Here is a 22,515-nt window from a genome sequence, read left to right as displayed (position 1 = left end):
GGTATAGTCTCTTTCACAATAAGCCTTCAGATATTTTCCTTGTCATGTGCTGTAGGTTTTTCAGTAACATTTAAATGTATACCCATATCACTTCCAACAACAACCGACTGAGATGAAAAGTAGCTCTTAATTAAAAGATTATGGTTGTGTGATTGTGAACTTAAATAACATATATGTAACTGAAGCATAACTGTAGGCCTATGGCTGATTATGACTCACTGGATACATCGGAAAGGTTAGCCTGCTTTAGGGGGAAAATGTGCCATTATAAATGATAAACCACGAAACACATACCCGTACATCACTTCGATTTTAAATCTGCGACCTAAGGCGGATAATTCGGGCCTTTTGTCACAAACACATAATCCCTGCATCCAATCATCTATACAACAATTTCTCTACTTCTGAAAAAAGGTTCTCTATCAAGGCGCGTCTCTTCCTTCCCGTGTTGCGCAGTTCTGAGCCTGGTGAAGTCCCGTCTCTCGCGATTTCACCGGAGAAACATGGCCGCCTCCACGAGTAGTGCTGGCAGAGACAAACAAAGTGGTAATTCCACATTAAACGACGATTTGGAGCCCGAATCAAAGGAATTTTGTCCAGGATTTAAAGATGTCGATTTATTTGTCAAGGTAGGGCCAACTGTTTTAATCGTTCATGCAGTGTTGACACCAACGCCCAGCTTGTGGGAGACAACGTGGATGGCAATAGCTAGATAGCTAGCAATGCAAATGTTACGTTTGTTCGATTATTCTTAAGTCTTTTGTCATGTCATCAACACTTAACATTTAGTCTTAACATCAGTAAAATAAATTCACGTAAATTCCATTGCAAAGTGTATCGCGTCTATCTTGCAACATACAAGCTTATGGCGGTCAGCTAACTTTGCTAAATGTGTTGTCAATCACTGTTAATACTTAATAATGTCATCAGCACAAGTATCCGTGCATTACCCTGATTAATAAAAGAAAACGATGTGTTTCAACAGCATGGCCTGGGCACTGTCGTCGCAGCCACAAAAGCCTCTGCAGCGCTGCCTCAAGCTGGAGATGAATATGATTTATACAGAAGCTTCCCAGGATTCCAGGAGTTCTGCGGTACCCAAGGGGACAGGATTCTACATTGGTAAGCATGTAACAAGTAAATGTAATGTTGAAGTCACCACTGTAACAACCTGTTGCATCCTTACATGTTACAGGCTCATCAAAAGTTAGAGATTCTGGATGTTACTGTTACTGGGCTATGGTTGTGTTATTTGCGTAGTGTGTACATTAAAGTGTGTTTTTTCTGTACTTTTTTTATACCAGTATGAGTCAGCTTATGCAGCACCATGGCTGTAGGTCTCACTTAAGAGACCGCAACAAACTGACTGGACTAGACGATCGATTTGATCTGGTAGTTGATGCCAATGATTTGATTCTGGAGAAAGTGGTAGGTATCTGTCAACCCATGCAGTCACTATACAACACAGTTCTGCCTCAGTTTGCTTTCAGTGCATTTCAGTAGAGACTGAATTGATAAAGGCTGACCTGTTTTTTATTTATTTATTTTTTAAAGGGTATTTTGCTCGATGAGGCTGGAGGGGTGAACAGGACCCAACAGCCAGTCATGCCAGTTGGCTATCAGCCTCCCAAAATAGTTGTCTCCAGCTGGAATCGCAAGGTGAGATTAGCCTGACACCAGGGAAGCATCATACCCTAAAAATGCATCATACATATACAATGACAAAGGAGACTCATGCTGTTGTTTACATCACAGGGAAGTGGTTCTGGTAACAGCCCTCAGACATTCAGACTCCTGCATGCCAAAAATGTCCAGCGGCCCCAGATGCGGTTTAAAGACAAAGTCGACAACAGCAACACACCTTTCATCCCCAAAATTTTTGTGAAGCCCAATGCAACGGTACCTCTGCCTACATGTGAGTACACTGAAGCCCTCCTGAATAACAATCATTTTGTTTTAGACTGACTGTACATGACCCTGTTGAACTGCTCCTCTCTTTCAGATTTCACTAATAAACACCTTCACAAGCAGCGGCCAGAGGATTTGGACGTCCCTGCAGCCTTGGCAGACTTCATCCACCAACAGAGAACACAGGAGCACATGGAGGACATGTAAGACATGTTCACTGGGTTGACTTGGTTTTTCAAATGATTGAAACATGATGATTGATATGATATTTAACATGCATTCTCACAGGTTCTCGCATCCATACCATTATGAGCTGGAGCACCTGACCATGCCAGAGAATGTAGCATGTAGACCAGAGCCTCAGGTACTTTTTTATTTCTATTTCTGCCTTTTTAAGTCTTAAATGTTGCTGCTGAACTTAAAAGGAGCAAGGAAATATGTATATCTATATATATTTATATGAGAGAGCGAGAGGGATCCTATAAATAGATTAACAATTTTTTTAATATTCTGTATGATTCATCTGTAAGGCAGAAAGCACACTAAAATGATCAATTCTGCATATTTGGGCCAGATAGGATCATATAAGAGGAACCTCTGTATTATCTTCTCACCCCAAAATACCTCCATTGTGTGTGTTCACAGTAACCCCATGCATTGAGTTCCTATGACCATGGCCTGACAGTTTAGTTAATTATTATATCCTGCATTTGATAACACTTGTGGTTGGTTGTTTGGTAACACTTGTGGTTGTTTTGCACATCATAGATGTACAAACCCTTGGATGAGACTAACTGCCACTTCATCGACACGTTGGATGATCTAGCCGCCTTGAATGAGAAGCTGTGCAAGACCACTGAATTTGCAGTGGATTTGGAGGTACTGATACAAGACAAGATATAAGAACATCTGGCATTTGTTATTCTAGATGTTTCTGACAGTTGGTATTCTAGATGTTTGGACATGATGAGTGTCATATGGACAGAGGCCTGTGCTGCTCAAAAAAGAAAGGGCTTTTCAGAAATGGAATAGTACCTCATAGCGCTTCTCTTTCGCAGCACCATTCTTATAGGAGTTTTCTTGGTATCACCTGCTTGATGCAAATTTCCACAAGGGATGAAGACTTCCTCATAGATACCTTGGAACTGCGCAGTGAGATGCATGTCCTGAATGAGTGTTTCACAGATCCCAACATTGTCAAGGTAATTGTGAAAAGTTAAGGGAAAAATGGTTAATCATACACACATATACAGGACAAAGTCAAGTATTGTGACATTAAAATACAAATGATGTTTATGGTTCCTCTCAGGTTTTCCATGGGGCAGACTCAGACATCGAGTGGCTACAAAAAGACTTTGGCCTCTATGTTGTTAACATGTTTGACACACATCAGGCATCACGTACCCTCAACCTTGGTAGGAACTCATTGGATCATCTCCTGAAGTTGTTCTGCAACGTTGACTCAGACAAACGTTACCAGCTGGCTGACTGGAGAATTCGGTAAAGAGGTCTCCCAGTGGTCTTTGCATGCTTTAAAGCCCCTACATTGTGTCTATTCACCATTTCTTACTGGTGATCAGATTTAAGTGTGATTGCACTTTGTTACTGTAACAACTGCCAAAGTGTTTTTGATACGAGGGCTTTGTCTTTGACTATAGGCCTTTGCCAGAAGAGATGTTTCAGTATGCTAGGGAGGACACTCACTACCTCCTGTACGTCTACGACCGGCTGAGAGCAGACCTGCTGGACATTGGCAAGGGTCTGCCTTCCGTCTTGCAAGCAGTCTGGCACAGGAGCAGAGAGATCTCTTTAAAGGTGAGGCCCTGAAAGATTGCCCCTGTTCACAGTTCTAGTGGGAGTTCTCAGGTATATCCTTTGTGAATAAGTAGTGTAGTGATTTGAGGTACTGATGGTTATTTTTCTTTTTTGTCCATCGTAGAAATACACGAAGCCAATCTTCACAGAGGAGTCCTACATTGATATGTACAAGAAGCAGAAGAGGGCTTTTAACACGCAGCAACTGACTGCCTTCAGGCTTTTGTATGGATGGAGGGATAGGCTGGCCAGAGTGGAGGATGAGAGCACTGGGTTTGTTTTAACCATTTTCCAACCTGTTTTCTTATCAGTCTTGTTTTGTAGCAGTGAAATTGAACTTGTTTTTTGTTGTATTTTCCGTGGATGGGAAATAATTTTCCAAATTATCCAGGCAGCTCTTGGCCATGTTGTGATGGTGAACAGTGTCCTTTACAGGGAAAACATCCAGAAAAAAAACGAGAGTTAGATTTTACTAGCTATTGCCATGTACTTGATACTTACCCAGTATTGTCAATTTTGAAAGAATGATATGCCTATCCTTAGTGGTTACGCTAGGTCTTCAGTGTGGTTCATACTTTGCACTGTTTTGTTTTCAGCTATCTTTTGCCAAATCACATGCTGTTGAAGATTTCGGAGGAGTTGCCAAAGTAAGTGTTCCCCACTCACTCCTTTTTCAGGTGAGAATTATAAAAGTTAAGACAATCAGCTAACATCCCGGAAACATTTCTAGAGAACCACAGGGCATCATTGCCTGCTGCAACCCCGTCCCACCCATGGTCCGTCAGCAGATTAACGAGCTGCACCAGCTGATGAAGCAAGCCAGAGAAATGCCACTGCTCAAGGTAGGGCTCCTTTACTGAAATCCTAAGCCTACCGCCTCAAGGTTACATTTCAGGTTTTACTACTAAGTTCTTCACGTAACTCTTGTTCAACCCTTCTAATCTTTTGCAGGCTGAAATAGTCGCTGAAAAAAAGAAAGTGATCACCCCTAAAAGAAAGGTTTGTGGTGTGAAAATTGTTGATGTAACTTTGTATGTTAAACATTCACATGATAAATTACTTGGTGTTGCTGTGTCATCTGTAGCCTCTGGAGTCCTCCCTATTTTCTCCTCATGATACATCCCACGTGTCGGAAGGTGACTTGGTTGATCTGTCTCTGCAAGGTATGGTTGGGATGAGCCTCTTGCCTGTTCTCTGTTCGTCGGCCATTTTGCAATATCCTGAGATATGTGAGTGAGTTCCTTCTCCCCCTTCCCCATATAGCAGAGACCCCCATTAAACGTGGAATCCTTTTCTCTGAAGATGAAGAACAAGATGAAGCTGATATACAAGCCCTGGCTGGACTTGTGACTTTAGCTAAAATCACACTGTTTGAGGTAGGCGTATCAAACATTAATCTTTCACAAGATGTATGCAACCATACTCATTAACTAAAGATGTTACAATGTATCTCTGAAATGTTATGTTGAAGGATGTTGCTGTAAAGGTGTCTGATCACCTAACTGTGGCACAGCAGAAAGCCCACAGAATCATGGAGTCATTTGAGAACCCCTTCAGAATGGTAATGTCATCTTTTAAGATGTATCAAAAAGACATGATCTTGTTCATTGGTTCCTACTAATTTTGGTTTTTGGTTTTTGTTGTAGTATTTGCCCTCAAAAAATATACACATTTCAGAAAATGCTAAATATGACCCATCATCAAAGGTCTATGAGGTATGCTAATGTTTTTTTTTTGTCATTTCTGATTTACTTGGTACCTAAACTGCCTAATGTGACTGTGCAATTGGTGGTATTGCTAATATAGGTAGAATTAATCTTGAAAATGTTCTGTCCTCTTCGCCTTTCTTTAGATCCACAACAGATGGAAGCTTCGCAGTATTGAACAACAGCAAAAAGAGGCCCAGGAAAAGCAGAAGGCCAGGGAGCAGGCGAGAAAAGAAAAAGGTATGTGTATTTCCAAGAAAAAAGGCAAACCATCTCACATACCTTTACCAACCAATGATGCAATTCTGAGTGTGATTTTCATTCTCTTTACAGAGGTACGAATAAAGACCAAGAAGAGTTACCAAGAATCACTTGAAAACGTTGCTACTGTTCGGCAACAGGCATTGGTGAGTGAACTACCTTCCTTTTACTAAAAAGTACATAAGTTGCAATGGATCCGAATGACCTTCTTTTAGCTTATCATTGATTATTATAGTTATTATAAATTGGTTTCTCTACCCCTATTTCCAGGAGTCTGGACAAACCGGAGGAAAGAGGGAGAGAGTTAACAGCGACGTCAGCGAGGAAACCCCTAAACCTAGCACAAAGCTCCTCAAACCTGCAGACATACCGGGCGACGTTCATTCAGTTCCTGTTGCCAAGGCGAAAGCCAAGAAAGCAGCGCAGAATGCAGACCCCCAACAGGCTGTCGAACCCAAATCCTTCACTCCCTTTGACTACAGCAAGTCAAATTTCAAGGTTTTCTCTGGTATGTGGTTATATCTAAGTTAACAGAGAGCATGGGGTTTATAAAGTTGCAGCCCCTGTAATTTTGCTCTTAATGAAACCAGAGAATACATGTTTCACATGTCAACGTATGTATTTTTGAATCAGGGGGAAAAGGGAAGGATTCGGCACAGTTTGACCCAAACCAGGAGGTTCATGATCCTAATAGAAAGGTACTTCTTCTGTTACATGTAGAATTAACATTCTGTGCAAGTTACGTAAAGTATATTACACAAAGGAGCAGACTTAATACTGGATGTTATTTTTGTTATAGAAAAATCCTAAAGGGAATAAACAAGGTGCAGTCGGAGGCAGGAGTATGTCATACTCTGGCAAATCTAACCGGTAATGTATTGTAGTATCCATATAATTGAACTGTTCTTTTTTTTAATGTATTTTTTTTTTTTTGCATCATTTTCATGTTTGGTTGTTTTTCCCCCTTTCTATTGCAGTGGATTCCGTCACAACTGGCCCAAGAGATAGACCATTCCTACCAGTTGTTTTTTTTTTATGCATGATTTCTCTTGTTCTGCCTGTTTACCCTCTGGTGGTGAACAATAATGTACATGCTTCATCTATATGAAGCAATTCATGAATTGATTTTAAAATAAAATGTTGGGGTTTCTTCATCTGTCTGTTTATTCTTTACACCGATACGATACAGGACTCTTTATTAATGAACTAGTTAATGTCTATACAATGTTTGATAAAACAGTACATGTGAACTGATACATTTACCACCATCAAATTGTCAATTCCTGTTTAAAAACTGGGAACCCTATTGGAATACTCCATTGCATCTCGACTGCCACAACATAAAATAACAGATATTTAAATGTACTGTAACTAATTTAGATTCACTAATTCACTCGTATTCACTGTCAAATTCAGAGTGTGTGTGTCACTATCTCTGCCGTAAACAGTCACTAGTCACTTGGGCTAATTTCCAGTCACAGTAGAACCCGTAGAAATCGCGACAAGACAAGCAGGACTCCGACTCAGTCCTGGCGAGATTTATTTTCCGGTACTGTTCACTGGATTATACTTTATCCCTTGCACATCAACGAGCTTCTATTGAGATTTCATAAACGAAGTCATGTCTCATTTTTATTTAAACCTTCTGATCACAAATTCAGTGACTGACAATAAATGATAGCTGTCATCACTACAAACCACCTGTCGACAGCTGTAGCCTACAGATGAAAACGTGGACATCCACCACGTGTTTTCTTTTGTATTAATTTCAGATATGGCGTAACGCGTAATTGAAAGTCCACCCGTTAGTACGAATTTAACAACTTTTAAACGACTCTTTTGCTGGCGCTCTCACGTGGGCTTCCTTAGACAGTAACAATTCAACCTAACCTTCACCGGGTTTCCACTTCAGTAATCTATTGGTCAATTCGACTCTTGTATGTTGCGTATGTGGTCTACCATTCGCCGGGGGTGTACCTACATTTAGGTTGTACCCAAGAGTACGCCCAACGTGTGTCGGTGGTAAAGATTCTTGCAGTGTACCCCCTTGCTGGTTCTGGGCATTTGTGGTTTTACACAGTCCATCAAACATAGCTATATAGCTATATATTCTTTGCATTTTAGACTGTAAAGAATGGACAGCATAAAGGACGGATGGTTCACAGAAACGTGCACACTATGGCCTGGACAAGCAATGAGTCTTCAAGTCGAAGAGGTTCTGTATCATAAAAAATCTAAATTTCAGGATGTCATGGTGTTTAAAAGGTTAGTCCACTCGTTTGAACCAAACATTTGATATTGTTCTTGAATAGAAACTAATACTTGGAGAACATGCAAAACGACAGAGGTAGTAGCTGGGAAGCTAGTTAGCAATACAACTAACATTTCTGCTTAGATTTGTATGGCAGTCAGTGCAGTAACGTTAGCACTAGCTCTTCTACACTTAATGACTTGCCTTGTAATATTTGGAGGATGGCTGTGAAGCTAATCTAGCAAACATTACCTTTCCTCAAAGTATGCAAGGAGGGATAGCGCATTATTTTGAGTTTGTGAAGGTATACTTGTGTTCTTGCTAACAAGCGAAATCTAATTTACTTGGTGTACAGCTGTTGTCTTGCTAGTCATCATTAGCTAACAGCGTTAATCTGTCAGCTGGCTAACGTTTCGTTTTACAGCTAATCTAGTGGAAGTTAATTCATTATCAAGTAGAAGATAAACAAATGAGTAGCTAAGCGGGTTTTTTGTGTAATTTCCATGGATTGTCTTTTCTATTCATGTTTAATTAGTAGCGTATGATTTAAGTTCACCGCTATCTATCATAAAAGATAGCTGCTAGCTGTGATTGGACATTAAGAAGCCGCAGCGAGTTGCGACATCTGTGTCAAAGCATGCGACATTTACCAGGGCACCTGTCCCTTCCGTCAGTTTCCCAGCTATATTTAATGTTAACTTAAGCTGAGTAACTGACATAGTTTTTGATCTGACACCGTTCTAGTTGGGGATAGTTGTACACTGTGGGCTGGTTTAAACTACTCATGCTTGTCAATTCCAGATGAACTCTGTCTCAGAATATGTTTAGCCTTTGTGTCATTCATGTACAATGTCCGTGTCCTGTCTTCAGCAAAACGTATGGGAATGTCTTGATTTTGGATGGGGTTATCCAGTGCACAGAGAGAGATGAGTTTTCATACCAAGAGATGATTGCCAACCTACCCTTGTGCTGTCACCCTTGCCCCAAGAAGGTACCTGTGCTTTACCCGTGTGTGGTCATACATCTTTGAGGTTAGAAATGTAACATCTTTAAAAAAAAAAAGTGTATGTGGTTGCAGGTAGATGAAGGACTCTCTCTTTTTCAGGTCCTGATTATTGGTGGAGGGGATGGTGGTGTTTTGAGGGAGGCTGTAAAGCACCCTCTGGTGGAGTCTGTGGTCCAGTGTGAGATTGATGAGGTAATCAACCCAGCTTAATTCAAAGACTGCTGCAACACTGGTCATCTCATTTGCCATCAAGTATTATGTGGAATTGTCACTTCCATAGTGTGATCATCAGTACCGTATTGGCCTGTCCTTCTGGTAGGATGTAATCACTGTGTCCAAGAAGTACCTCCCTGGAATGGCAAAGGGCTTCTTCAGTCCCAAACTCACCCTGCATGTGGGGGATGGCTTTGAGTTTATGAAACAGAACCAAGACGCCTTTGATGTCATCATTACTGATTCATCTGACCCCGTTGGTGAGAGAAGTTTCTCAGTAATGGCATCTCCACCCAAAAGAAATATTTTCAGAACAAGTTCACTATAGTCCAAGTTTCTGTTTTTCACTGAGCCTCACAAAACAACTTCACCTTTCAAATAGACGTGTAAGACCTGTAATTTCCATTTAAGTTCTGAACCTACAGAACAGGTTTGGCTTATGATACGCCTCATGAAAGAGGAAATTGGATACGTTCAGTTTGCTAGACATTTCTCCGTAACCTATTCAATTGTTTGTAATCTTGTTTTTGATGACAGGTCCTGCAGAAAGTTTGTTCAAGGAGTCTTACTACCAACTTATGAAGACAGCTCTACGGGACGGTGGAATTCTTTGTTGCCAAGGTGATTTATTCAGTATACATGGTCAGGTGTATCAAAGTCAACATTTTACATGCTTTATGCTTTGTTTTGTCTTATTGGTGTGTGACTGAAATTCGTTTTCAACACATTTCCATTTTTGAACTGATGTACTTCAATAGTCAGGATAGAAAATAATGAGTGGGCTTTGACTAGTGAATACATACAACAGCACCAACACAGTTTTGCATTGTTTTTTTCACAGGAGAGTGTCAATGGCTCCATTTAGAGCTGATTAAAGAGATGCAGACCTTTTGCAAGACCCTTTTCCCTGTAGTGGATTACGCTTACTGCACCATTCCCACCTACCCAAGTGGCCAAATTGGGTTCATGCTGTGCAGTAAAAACGCTGTGAGTGTCAACGTCTATTTGAAACCAAATCCATTCTCGTTTTACGTGTAAAATAACTGTAAATGTTTAATGAGGAGCTGTTTGGTCCACAGGAAACAAATTTCAGAGCGCCTGTACGAGAAATGACGAGAGAGGAGGTGGAAAGCCTGAGCTTGAAATATTACAACCCTGAAATCCACAAAGCTGCTTTCATCCTCCCAGAGTTCGCCCGGAAGGTAAAGTGAGGGATGAATCCACCTTATCCTGCTTTATCCTGTGAACCATGACTCATGTTTCCCCATCCTCTTTTTTTTGGTATTTCCTCCGTAGGTACTTTATGAGTCGTAAGTGTGTGCACATGGACAGCCACTCTCTCCCACTCAGCCCTCTGTGACCACAGAACCAAACCCACACCACCACTACAGTACCTCCGCTCACCCAGACGCTGTCCGAGCTCGCTACTGACAAGGACCCAAGGCAGGCCCCTCGTAACATACGACAGCTGTGATAATGGCCTCTGCGGGGGAACTCTGTGTTTTCAGACAGTTGCAAATCCTTCCAGTGCTTCCTTCCAGCCTTGCACATTTCTTCCCATTTAGGCTATTTTTGTTTGTGGTTTTTGTTCACTGTCTCCAACACACCTGACTATTTACAGTTTTTTTTTTTCCTGAAAATAATTTCAGCTAGTATGGTAGTATTACAGACATTATTTTTCATTCTGACAATAGTAATATCCTAACTCGACACAGTAGAAGCAATCTCAGATTAAAATGTGTCTTAATACTATTACATACATGGCACATTCCCCAATGATGAAGACGGTAAAACTTTACTTTATATGCTATTGATTTCTCTATAACCGACATAAGCCATTGAGACTTTATAGCGTCATTATGCAGACATGGATGGTTCAAAGACAGCGATTCATGTTAGAAATAAACAAAAGCTTATTTTAATATTGTTTTTTCAGCCATATTAGCTGGGTTTCCATTCATTATTTTAATACAAATTTTGACCATTCAAATATGAATTCCTGAGTGGAATAGAAATTCTTATAAAATCATCTAAGTCAAATATGAAATCGATTCACTTAAGGGGGGTGGATTAACTCTGTTATCTCCAAGGGTACGCTATTAAGCGACTAAGGTTGATGGAAATGGGTTTATTCGTATACGGGTTTGTTCTTTTAGCCGAATTTTCAAAAATGTGATTAACATGTGCAAATGAGTTGGATGGAAACCCAGCTTATCAAAGGAGTGGGCAGGTATGGCACTGCTGATTTGCCAATCAAGTCTTAAATCTATAGCCTGTGATGGACAAAATATGACATGTATTTTATGGATAGGAGAATTGTTAGTGTGTATTTTACAGTGTGGAAATATGCCATTGAAAAATAACAGCCTGACAAAGGAAGGAATTTTGCTGTCCGTGTGATAGTTGAACCAAATGGCTTAAATTAGTATGGGGACAAAAGACTGCCAGGAACATTACTGTTATTCTATGTGCTATAACTGGATTTGAATAAGGTACTAAAGATGCAGCTTAACCATGGGAACAAACTCAGTATGTAACTTGATGCCTACTGACATTCTCTGTATGTGTGTGTGTGTGTGTGTGAGAGAGAGAGATTTATCAGTGGTGTTTTAGCTATGCTTTGAAATTCATGGTCCCCACAAAACTAGTCAATGCCTAATTGTGATGACCAGTGGATAGGCTGAATTGTTTAACAGAGGTCACCACTACAGTGCATTTAATGATTCCTCACTGTGATGTCATTGATATAAGCCTTAGTGAAGGGTCTGAATGTCAAACATGAGCAACAATGCAACTGTGAGTTTATCATGTGAATTGTTAAAGGAAAACTGAACCTGTGGAGTATGGTGACATGGGGCTCCCTGAAACACCAATCCAGTTGTGCAAGGAAAATATTTAGTCAATCAGTGCTGTTCAAATAAAGCAACTGGAATTCCTACCCTTCCCCCATCCCTCAGTATCTGGTGTGTACATACATCACTGATGTGTCTTTACAGGTGGACCTGTATTTATCGCTTAATCAGCCATGATTGCTATTATCAAGTTTATAATGTGGAGTCCTGGGAAGATTTTCAAATAAAAAGCAGTAAAATGGAATGTGTCGTTGCTTTTTATAATTACAGTAGTTGTAGCTTACGAATAATTGTTTTCAGATTTGATTATGTGTTTCCATTAAGTTGTCCTGACAAACTAAACTTGTTAACCTACAGCTGTTCACAACCCCTCCCTTGATTTGGAGAGTGTCCATTTTGAAATTGTAGCCTATAACAGACTCAGACACAAGGAGAATTTTCATCCAACTCATTTGCAAATATTTAACCGCATTTAGGAAAATTTGGTTAAAAGCAATGCAAGCCTGAGCACATTCCCATACGCTTTGTTGTGCGAATTAAAAATGGACGCTCCCTCAATCAAGGGAGGAGTCGTGAACAGCCGTGTGTTTAAAACGTAAGGTTGTCAGGGAAAACATTTCCTATCAACAAATGCCATTTGATGCAGAAAAAAAAATGTTTCTATCATTCTTAGTCGCATTATAGCCTGCCCAAATCCGGCCCCCTCTGGCAAATCGATTTCTTCTTCGATTTAGAATGGTCAAATTCGAATTAAAAAGTTGGACGGACACCCAGCTATTGATGTTCCGTTGGCACGTAAGGGGCTCAGGGCTGTGGGATGGTGCAGTGACGGCTCGCTCTAAAGTGATTTTCATCCACAAGATGGCAACCAGCGTCCGTGAACTTCGACAGGAGTAGTCCAAACTGTCGTAAACTTCCCAGATGCTCTCCGTGCGAGTGCAGAAGGATCAGATTGTGCGTCTCACGCCCACTGGGTGGACGGAGTCGATCTAAATATCATGCCATTAATTGAGTAGAGAAAAGTTTTTATTTTTGTATTATTCATTTCAAAACACTCTATAATTTACAAAAGAGGCCTGATTAAGAAATAATGTATACAGCCAGTCTACAAGTGATTATCCTTGGAATAACACAACAGTGTAACCTACGTCAGAGCGACTAGATTTAAAAATTCACGTGCATCGTTTTTGCGTTCGAAGTTTATCAAGGAGTGCGACGCCTCTGTTGATGCGCAGGTCATTGCATTTATACCACGAAAATCCAACTTCGCTTCAGGGACTTTTTTCGACACTGCGTTAATTTCCGCCAACCCACGGGTCCTATAATTTAACTCAAGTCATATCCACTTTGAAAAATATCGTTTCTTAGACTCAAACTGACAGGATTGCAGTTGTGTGAGAGTGTGCGTGCATACCTGAACAGTCACGTTTTTATCGAGTGAGTGGGCGTCCCAATGTGGCTTCCAACCAAGTTACCTAAATCAACCTTAAAATATTCTACGTACTTTAATGTCACTGACGAACCGACACATGTTACTTGAATGGTAGGCATTCAGTAGCGACTTCATTTAGAAATGCTCTCCAGGAGAAGTGCTTTCATCTCTAAATTTGGTGCAGCTTTATTCTTGTGAGCTTAATTTATCTCTGCGGAATTTATTCAGTAATTTATTGTATAGAGTTATGACGCCGTGCCTCATGACCTACTTGTGTGTCTGCACCTGCAGGATTTTATCACTGAATATGTTCAGATCTCTAATAAATGATGATTGAAGGCAGTGTCTCTTGTTTTTTCATCTTCTCTGATGAGATGAGTCCGCCTTGCTTTTAGAATGACTAGAAATGTTGAAGTTAACTGACTGATCTTTCAAGAAACCACTATCACTATCTGGCCTACAGGCCTTTTAACAGTTGAGCATGAGAAGAAATTGGACCATTTCATCGCACATGTTAAATATCCCTCCTAGTGTTTTCCCCCAGTGTATTATTGAAAAATATCATGTGTCACACGGTGATTCTTTGACTTACTTAGTTTTATAAGATTGTCATGAACTTTTTTTTCTGCAAAAGCGTCACCTGACTAATTAATTACAATACAGGAGGAGGAGCAACAGCCAACCTTTGCCAGTTTCCTTGTGCCTGAGGTAATTTTGTCATTATGTGATAATTACATTGTTATTATATATATTTTCTTGTAACCTGTTGTGTGTGTGTTTCATTAGTCACTTTCCAAGTAGTATTTCAGGTGCAAAAATGATTGCAAATTATTGATCATGCTGAACCAGTGTCATTGTTGTATGAGAAGTGTGCTGTAAGTATTTTTAGAAAACAATTTTCACAGATAAAGCACAGTGTAATAATTGCATGGTATATTGGTGCATTCATACCGTGTACCATAACTGGTATTTTTGCGTCTTGATGTCAGCACCAGTTTTAGGTTTGTGACGTATGTGGTATGTTTTACGCAATTACCCACCCCACACCAGTACAATCCTGAGAAGGTTTCCTATTCAATGGCTTAGTTTGTCCCTATCCTTTCCCCTCAGCCACCTCCTTCTCTACACCACCACAAACACCATCATCACTAGCACCCCACACCCCTACCACCCCCACCCCTCATCCACCATCCCCTGCGTCAGTAGCAGACTGAGAGGGCGCTATATAAGTGTGGCACCTGGAGCTGAAGCCTAAGACTCGGCATCAGTTGAATCAGCAGAGCTGGTGACTTACTAACAGGCATCTCCCTCTGAACTTCACCTTGATTCAGCTGTCATTCTCTCTTTCTCTTCGCTTCTCTCTGTCTGTCTGTCTGTGAGTCTCTGTTTCTCTGTCTTTTCTCTGCTTCTCCGTGCCTGTCATCTGTCCCTTTGCACTGCAACATGCAGCTTCTGGCCAGCTTAGTGTCTCTCATGCTTGTTTTGTACAGCATCAGGGCAGCCGCCGTGCTTCCTGTTGACGAGAGGAGCCCAGCACATGCCAGAGTGAGTATTATTATTTATTATTCGATTGTTGTTCTTGTTGCTTTTTTTGTTATAATAGTCTAGTACATTTAGTTTTATTATTTTGGATTATTATTGGATATAATTTGTGGGGAATGTCAGGTGTGAATGCTGATATAATGTGACTTAAACTGATAGTGAAAAGTATAGATAGAACCCTATTCTAACTCCTCGGGCATGCATCATGGTGAGACATGTTATTCAAATATGTTAATCACTTTTTGCAACAGCCATAAGCATACTAAATTATACTATACTGTATTACATATACTATATTATAGAAACGTAATTAAACAAGTATAAACTAAAATAATAAAGTATCAAAGTATTAAGTATTAGTAACTAAAATATAATACCAGGTATGTTTCTAGAATGGATTACTCAGTAATGCGTTATAGTATCAGCTCATAGATATTGGATATTAATGTTTAAATTTCACTGGGAATTCTGCAATAATCACTTTAGACAATTTGGCTACTTCAGCAAATGTGCAAAATAATTCCATCAATCAGTTTATGCTTTTTAGTAAGTCCTCTAACTGGTGCTCAATTTCTAGGAACTAAGCAAAGAGCGCAAGGAGCTGATTCTGAAGCTGGTCTCGGGCTTGCTCGATGGGGTGGAGAGCAACATGCTTCCTGGGGACGAGGCACCTCTGGACCTGGAGGAACCACTGGAGTCTCGTCTGGAGGAGAGAGCCGTCTACAACCGGTTATCACAGCTGCCACAACGCGACCGCAAAGCCCCCTGCAAGAATTTCTTCTGGAAAACCTTCACATCCTGCTAACAGATCCAGACAACATCAAAAGCCCCTAATGCCCAACCCCACCCTCCTACCCCCATCCCAACCTAATGTGAGCCCTAACCAAACTTCACGCCTCCACACAGAAAATATAAATTATGAACTGTGATAGACCTCAGCTGTACATATTATCCGCACTGTCATTGGGAAGGTCAGAATGGACTTAACTGACACACGCTGTTTGTTGAAATAATGATGATTCTATTTATTTATGTATTTATTTGTTTATGGATACATCCAAAGAGAAGGATACAATAAAGCATGGCTAAGACATTTGTTTTTGACAAGATCTGTCTCATTTTTCTTTGTTGTCACCTTAGTAGCCCACTCTTAGTAAGATTTGTATCTGATGTTCTTATGATCATTTTTTGCAGCTTACTAAACTCAAATAAGTGGTAGCCAGAAGTATTGGGAGGTCTTCTTGCACAAGTGCTTTTATAATGTGGTCTGCATAAGGGGGTGTTGGTGGTATAGTGGCTATCGTCACCGCCCGTTGGGCCATCAATTCCCGGCTCCTGCAGGATGCCTTTGTAAGTCACTTTGGACAAAGCCTTTGCTAAATACCTGACCTTTACCTTTATTATAAAAAGGTCCAAATAGGGGTTTGTTTCCCAAAAGTATAGTTGCAATTGAAATAGTTAGCACGTTTTTGGTTATTGATGTCCAAATTAATCATTATAAAACGCATTCCCGTTCCTGGTTTGTATAGTTTCTTAACCACCATACCATCCTGCTTAAACAAAAAATGAATAAAAGGCTATTTGAATAAAGGAGCATATAAGGTGAATTCACACACCTACAGACATGCAAGATGTTTCAAATCACATAAGCCAATATTTTATTCACAATAGAACATAGATAGCATAACAAATGTTTAAACAGAGACATTTTACAATTGTATGCACAATATGAGCTCATTTCAAATTTGATTCCTGCTACAGGTCTCAAAATAGTTGGGACGGGGGCATGTTTGCCATGGTGTAACATCTCCTCTTCTTTTCAAAACAGTTTGAAGACGTCTGGGCATCGAGGTTATGAGTGTCTGGAGTTTTTGTGTTGGAATTTGGTCCTATTCTTGCCTCATATAGGTTTCCAGCTGCTGAAGTGGTCGTCTTTGAAGTATTTTTCGTTAATTGATGCGCCAAATGTTCTCTATAGGTGAAAGATCTGGACTGCAGGCAGGCCAATTCAGCACTCATCTACGACAAAGCCATGCTGTTGTAATAGCTGCAGTATGTGGTTTTGCATTGTCCTGCTAAATACACAAGGCTTTCGCTGAAATAGACGTCGTCTAGAGGGGAGCATGTTGCTCTAAAACCTTATATACCTTTCAGCATTCATAGTGCCTTCCAAAAAATGCAAGCTGCACATACAGTATGCACTTATGCACCCCCATACCATCAGAGATGCTGGCTTTTGAACTGAGCGCTGATAACACGATGGAAGGTCTCCCTCCTCTTTTGCCCGGAGGACACAACGTCCGTGATTTCCAACAAGAATGTCAAATTAGGACTCATCGGACCATAGAACACTATTCCACTTCGAAATAGTCCATTTTAAATGAGCCTTGGCCCACAGGACACGACGGTGCTTCTGGACCATGTTCACATATGGCTTCCTTTTTGCATGATAGGGCTTTAGTTGGCATCTGCAGATGGCACAGCGGTTGTGTTTACCAACAGTGGTTTCTGGAAGTATTCCTGGGCCCATTTAGTAATGTCATGGACACAATCATGCCGATGAGTGATGCAGTGTCGCCTGAGGGCCCGAAGACCACGGGCATCCAATAAAGGTCTTCAGCCTTGTCCCTTACGCACAGTGATTTCTCCAGTTTCTCTGAATCTTTTAATGATGTTATGCACTGTAAATGATGAGATTTGCAAAGCCTTTGCAATTTGACGTTGACGAACATTGTTTACGATCTTTTTACGCACTCTTTCACAGATAGGATGTATATAAAATGACTATATAATAGAAACCTGTTGCAGGTCGAGTAATAACATAAATTAAACCTGAAAGACTTTGGTTAGGTAAGAAAAATTGCAGCACAGCATGTGCGCTCTAATGTGGCTTTAATGGATGTGGCTTTGCTTCAGCGTAACACATATTGCTTTGTGAATTTATTGGCCATTGGTCAGAGCAACAGCTCTGTTGAGGATAATAATCTGCTCTCACCTCACCCTGGCCGCCAGCTGTTCAATTTTCACCTCTCAGACTCCCCCAGCGCAGGTCAGGTTATGAATACCAAGGTGCACAATGCTCCAACTGGTGTTTTGATGCGCTTTTTCAGCATACCACTTGTCTCAAAGTCATGGATCTTAAAGTCCACAATGAGGTAATTCTACTCCAAGCTTAATGGCTGTCCTAACATTCAGGTTATGACTAGCAAAAATCTATTTCAGAAAAGAAAAAAACATGTCTTTGCCTTCCAAACACTGGCACTCAGTGTTCTTTGAGCTTTGACAAACGTAATGACTGCCTTCTTTTCTTTGACCAGGGAATGCTGCATTGTTGAGTAAGCTGTGCTCCCACGGTTAGGTATATGGCATGTCGTTTTAAACTCTTTCCCCTTAATTCCAAAGACAAACCATGTTTTCACAAACAGTCAACTAAGATTTGCAGCATGGCACTGACTGCACAAAACGACACATACCTGAACAATGGTTAGAATCAAATTGTGATGATAAGGAATAGCAACAAAGAAAGTCACATGACTGAGGTTTTCTATCTCCCTTGTCTTTGGGTTTGCTGAAAGAAAGACCTTTCTGCTCTGCTGAGGTTACCATGCAGGCCATATTTGGAATATGCTGATAAATCTGGAGTGCACTATGACGCACGTCTTGCATTTGAGTCACTTACATCCCTTTCACCCTCTTCTCAAAGCCACTTCCAGTGGAGAGTTGACTAGGGTTAAGCTAACAAGGACTTGTAAGAATATCCTTGGACCTCCTTGCTAATGGTCTGCTTTCTTTAGGATTTTGACTTCTCTGACCAACACATTTTTTTTTTTAATCTAAGGGCAAATGGCCCATACATAAATATAAATGTATGTCAGTCTGACTCGCGCTCCGAAAGAATGAAATCAATGGAAGATGTGTTTCAGCAACCATAATTAAAAAATATTTGGGGGGGCAGAAAATGTCACAGAATCAATCAGGTGTTCAATAATGGAGAGAAAACAAATTATGATTTACCCCAAAGCTGGACTGAATGAACAATGGAACAACTGTGATCAGTCCTGTTGGATCCATATAGCTCATTGCGCGAGTGTGAAACGGCCAGCTGAGCATGAAAATGACTGTTGTATGATGACAATGATAGCAGCCCTGAGCCAAAGAGCACAGATTCAGTCTGTCCGCACGGTGTAGCTACTGCTGAATGTTGATATTTCATCAGGAGACGTACATTTATTGATGAAAACCTGGCCTTAGTTGATTGCTAATAATTATGGGTACATTATTGGTTTGCTGATTTAAATTGAACACAGGTTTGGAAATAGAGGGTAACACTGACCAGCAATTTACTGGACATTTTCTGACAGATTTCACATGATTTTGCTGCCCTTTATAACCCTACCTGCCATAAATGTGTGTGATCTTGGCCGTTTCACAGGTGTGTCACCTTCTTTTAGGCAAGTGAGCTTAGTGTGACAGGATTTACCTTGTGGTCCCTAATGCAAATAAAAGGCAAATGTCAATCTGTCTTTAGAGTAGCCCTTGGTCATCTAAGAATGGGAATGATCACACTTCACTTTCTGAAACCTCTCCTTGACAAGGATGTGTGAAAATGCAGGGCATGACCATGGGCAGTTTATTCATACGTAATCTCTCTCTCGCTCTCTCTCTCTCTCTCTCTCTCTCTCTCTGCTGATCCCTCTCTCTGTGTGTGCATGCAGACCTGAAACAAAAATAGCAATGTTATTACAAGGTAATGATTTCATCCGAAAATATACAAGGAGTAATCGAAGAAGGGAGTTTTGTGCCCTGACATTGAAATGTGTGTTGTCGTGACATTTAGGAGAGGTGAAATGAAGTCCCCTCAAGCCATGAATTTCACTTAATAAAGAATTCGATTGAGTAACATTAAAACATTATTAAATGGCAGCGCTTTGCTGTTTATTTATGCAAATGTTCTCTGTTTCACTTGTCGTTGGGCACATTTTTGACTTATGGCTCTGTCAGCACTGACTTCACTACAGTTGTCTCTGTTTCTTAAGTAAAAGATCTCAGTGATGTTGTTGAAACAGCGAGAACACAAACTCCCTGTGCACCAAAGCAAAGTTGCACTTCATTAGTTCCGAATTTTCAGACTAGCCACAGATGCCGATAGCCATAGGCAAGCCCATTCATCAATGTCAGTCATAGTACATTTCTTTAGTTGTGACATTTTAGATGGGTTGTCTGGGGAAAACAAACACACAAACACACCATGGGTGAGTAGCTTCAGACATTTCACCCCCACCCTTCCTCTTAAACAAAAACAAGAAATGAAATGTCATGTAATAAATAAAAGAACGAGAAAAAATATCAAGAGTGCCACTAGTGATAGAATTTCCATTTTAGATTCATTTGATTTATTTGAGTCATTTCACAAAGAGGTCATTACCCTCCATCACACAGCAGGCTAGGAAGGGGGTGGTGGGGACTTCCTCACCAGGCTCTCACCCACACCTTCCAGCCCATCCCACCAAAGCTTTGTCTCTTGACAGGGCCGCCCCAGTCAGTCTGTGGTCTTATGGGGAAAAGAGGGGCAGAACATGGAGTGTGTGGGAGAACATGTGACTCATGTTGTGTTGAACTACAATGTGTAGGAGTAAGTCAAGCTTGACACACATTGCTCAAAACCAATGTCCGCCATAGCTTCTACAGTGTGTATCGTGCTGTGCTGTGCTGTCTTAGAAAATTTGTCAGATTTGACAAGAGATGACAACGGATCTCGTAAGGTGAAACAACTAAACAAAATAACCTAAAACTTTTATTAGATGTCTATCTGACGGAATAAGAAAAATTTGTACTCTGCCTTTCGGCTCATAAACAAACACCCACACTTTGTCCTAAAGTGAAATCCACAGCACACCGATTAGGCCATAAAAAATATAGGCTGCAGTTACGTTAACATTAAATACCTCCAAGACTTCAGGGGGAGCTACAAGCCAAAAACGACTTATAAATGCTTTAAATGCAGCTGTCACGAAGCAAAGCAGCAGGCATCATAAGTTATACTCCTGACCCAATCCAACTACAACATAAATAAGGCCCAACATTAAATAAAACCATTTCAACGCAAATCTTTATATTAAACCAAAATCTCTTTTGGATGAATAGCATGGTCAGATAGCGGTAGAGCTGGAAACTATGGCGCAAACACCATGAGCGGGTTATGTGCTGGGCAGGTAGAATAACTTATCCATGTGTTATTATTTCTTACAATTAAAAACCAAATGACCAAAAAAAATGCAAGACATTATCTCAATATGCAGGTTGGCGAGAGATAGGGTAAAAATGCTGTGGAGTCCAACTCAAAGCAGGGCACCTGGTCACCCAATGTGTAAACCAGGCCAGACTTTACAGATTCCTCTTCGAACTCAACTAGTCATTTGGAATGATACATTTAGCTGTGCAGGTAACGGCCACTAGAGTAATACATTTTTTTGTTTTCTGCAGGAACTAATGAGAGCTGATGCGTGGTACTGTGATTGTTTGGCTAGTAAGCGCTGTCTAAAAGCATATCATTATCCCTCCCTCGTCTTTCAAAGACACAGAGATGACTGAGGAAATAAGATGTTACGAGGTTCAGGAAGGGATGGTGCATGCCCGTAACCATAGAGACCCTGCCCCATTTCAGTGGGTGCCTGTTTAGGGGGAAGGGACAGGATTTGTAAGAGACAGAGTAATGAGGGGACAAGGGGCCGTGGCATCCTATTTGCCACTGAACTGAACCTCAAATGCATGAACTTGTCAGTTTTTTAAACTCTTGCCATTTTTCACAATTTGACTGCATCTAAATTAAACTTTTATCTGCTCAATCATGTTCTTCTCAACACTTCACACAATTCTGTCTGCCCATGTTATGGGGATGTGCTGTGTGGGATTATTGACTGATCCCTAATTGCCATGTAGAAATGATTGTAATTTACTGCCACATGTTAAAACAGCATCAACATGCCCATCACCCTTCTCAGAGTAGCTGACACAGTGACCATTTCTCTCTGTGTGATTTGCTCATCCTTGGTTGATGTTTAGTAATGTCTTTATTAAATATCCCTAATTTTTGACTGCCACAGATTTATTACACAGCAGTTTAGCCCTTAATTCTCCATTACTAGAATTAAATAATTACTGCACTGTGAGATGACAAATATGTTTACTGAAAAAAACACTCAACAAATAGACTTTCATTAGATTTAAGACACAGTTGCTTGACCAATGCTTTATTGCAGCACAATTCCTCCACAGACCCAATTTGAGGACTGGCTAACAAGCCGAGTGTGTGTGGTGGCATTACCTGGCTGATTACCTGTGAGGGTGACTCTGAGGGGCTCTCCTGGTCTTGTCATCTCTCTGCTGCAATTAGAGGAAATGGACTCAGATGAGAAGAAGCCAACACAGACAATATTGACTATCTTGTTAAAGTGTGTGGTACTGACCTGTAAGTGTCTTACAAATGTTTCAATCAGAGGCCTCGTCTTGTGTACTGAACAGAATAACAT

The 22,515-nt window shown here is 40.6% G+C and overlaps 2 protein-coding genes across 2 annotated transcripts; both read left to right on the top strand.

Moving 5' to 3' along the window:
- Nucleotides 1-503: 503 nt before the first annotated feature.
- On the top strand, nt 504-12,241 carry srm (spermidine synthase; the record flags this gene model as incomplete). Its single annotated transcript, XM_080853817.1, has 34 exons — nt 504-629; nt 986-1,122; nt 1,305-1,428; nt 1,555-1,659; nt 1,756-1,915; nt 2,003-2,111; nt 2,197-2,272; nt 2,677-2,787; nt 2,967-3,110; nt 3,218-3,408; nt 3,567-3,723; nt 3,848-3,996; nt 4,320-4,370; nt 4,454-4,565; nt 4,675-4,722; nt 4,808-4,886; nt 4,987-5,099; nt 5,195-5,284; nt 5,370-5,438; nt 5,576-5,669; nt 5,763-5,836; nt 5,961-6,198; nt 6,324-6,388; nt 6,490-6,560; nt 6,668-6,675; nt 7,463-7,469; nt 7,824-7,955; nt 8,812-8,932; nt 9,047-9,139; nt 9,267-9,420; nt 9,698-9,781; nt 10,002-10,147; nt 10,240-10,362; nt 10,457-12,241. 34 exons carry the CDS (start codon nt 504-506, stop codon nt 10,472-10,474), a joined length of 3,579 nt encoding a protein of 1,192 aa, XP_080709943.1. The 3' UTR covers nt 10,475-12,241.
- Nucleotides 12,242-14,887: 2,646 nt separating this feature from the next.
- sst6.1 (somatostatin family member 6.1) lies at nt 14,888-15,791 on the top strand (the record flags this gene model as incomplete). The annotated part of the gene is made up of 2 exons (XM_080853721.1): nt 14,888-14,989; nt 15,564-15,791. 2 exons carry the CDS (start codon nt 14,888-14,890, stop codon nt 15,789-15,791), a joined length of 330 nt encoding a protein of 109 aa, XP_080709847.1.
- Between the last annotated feature and the right edge of the window lie 6,724 nt (nt 15,792-22,515).

The sequence above is a fragment of the Sprattus sprattus genome (genome assembly GCF_963457725.1).
Source record: "Sprattus sprattus genome assembly, chromosome: 16".
Taxonomy (NCBI): domain Eukaryota; kingdom Metazoa; phylum Chordata; class Actinopteri; order Clupeiformes; family Clupeidae; genus Sprattus; species Sprattus sprattus.
The sequence above is the reverse complement of the archived record's forward strand: the minus strand, read 5'-3'. Positions and strand labels throughout refer to the sequence as shown.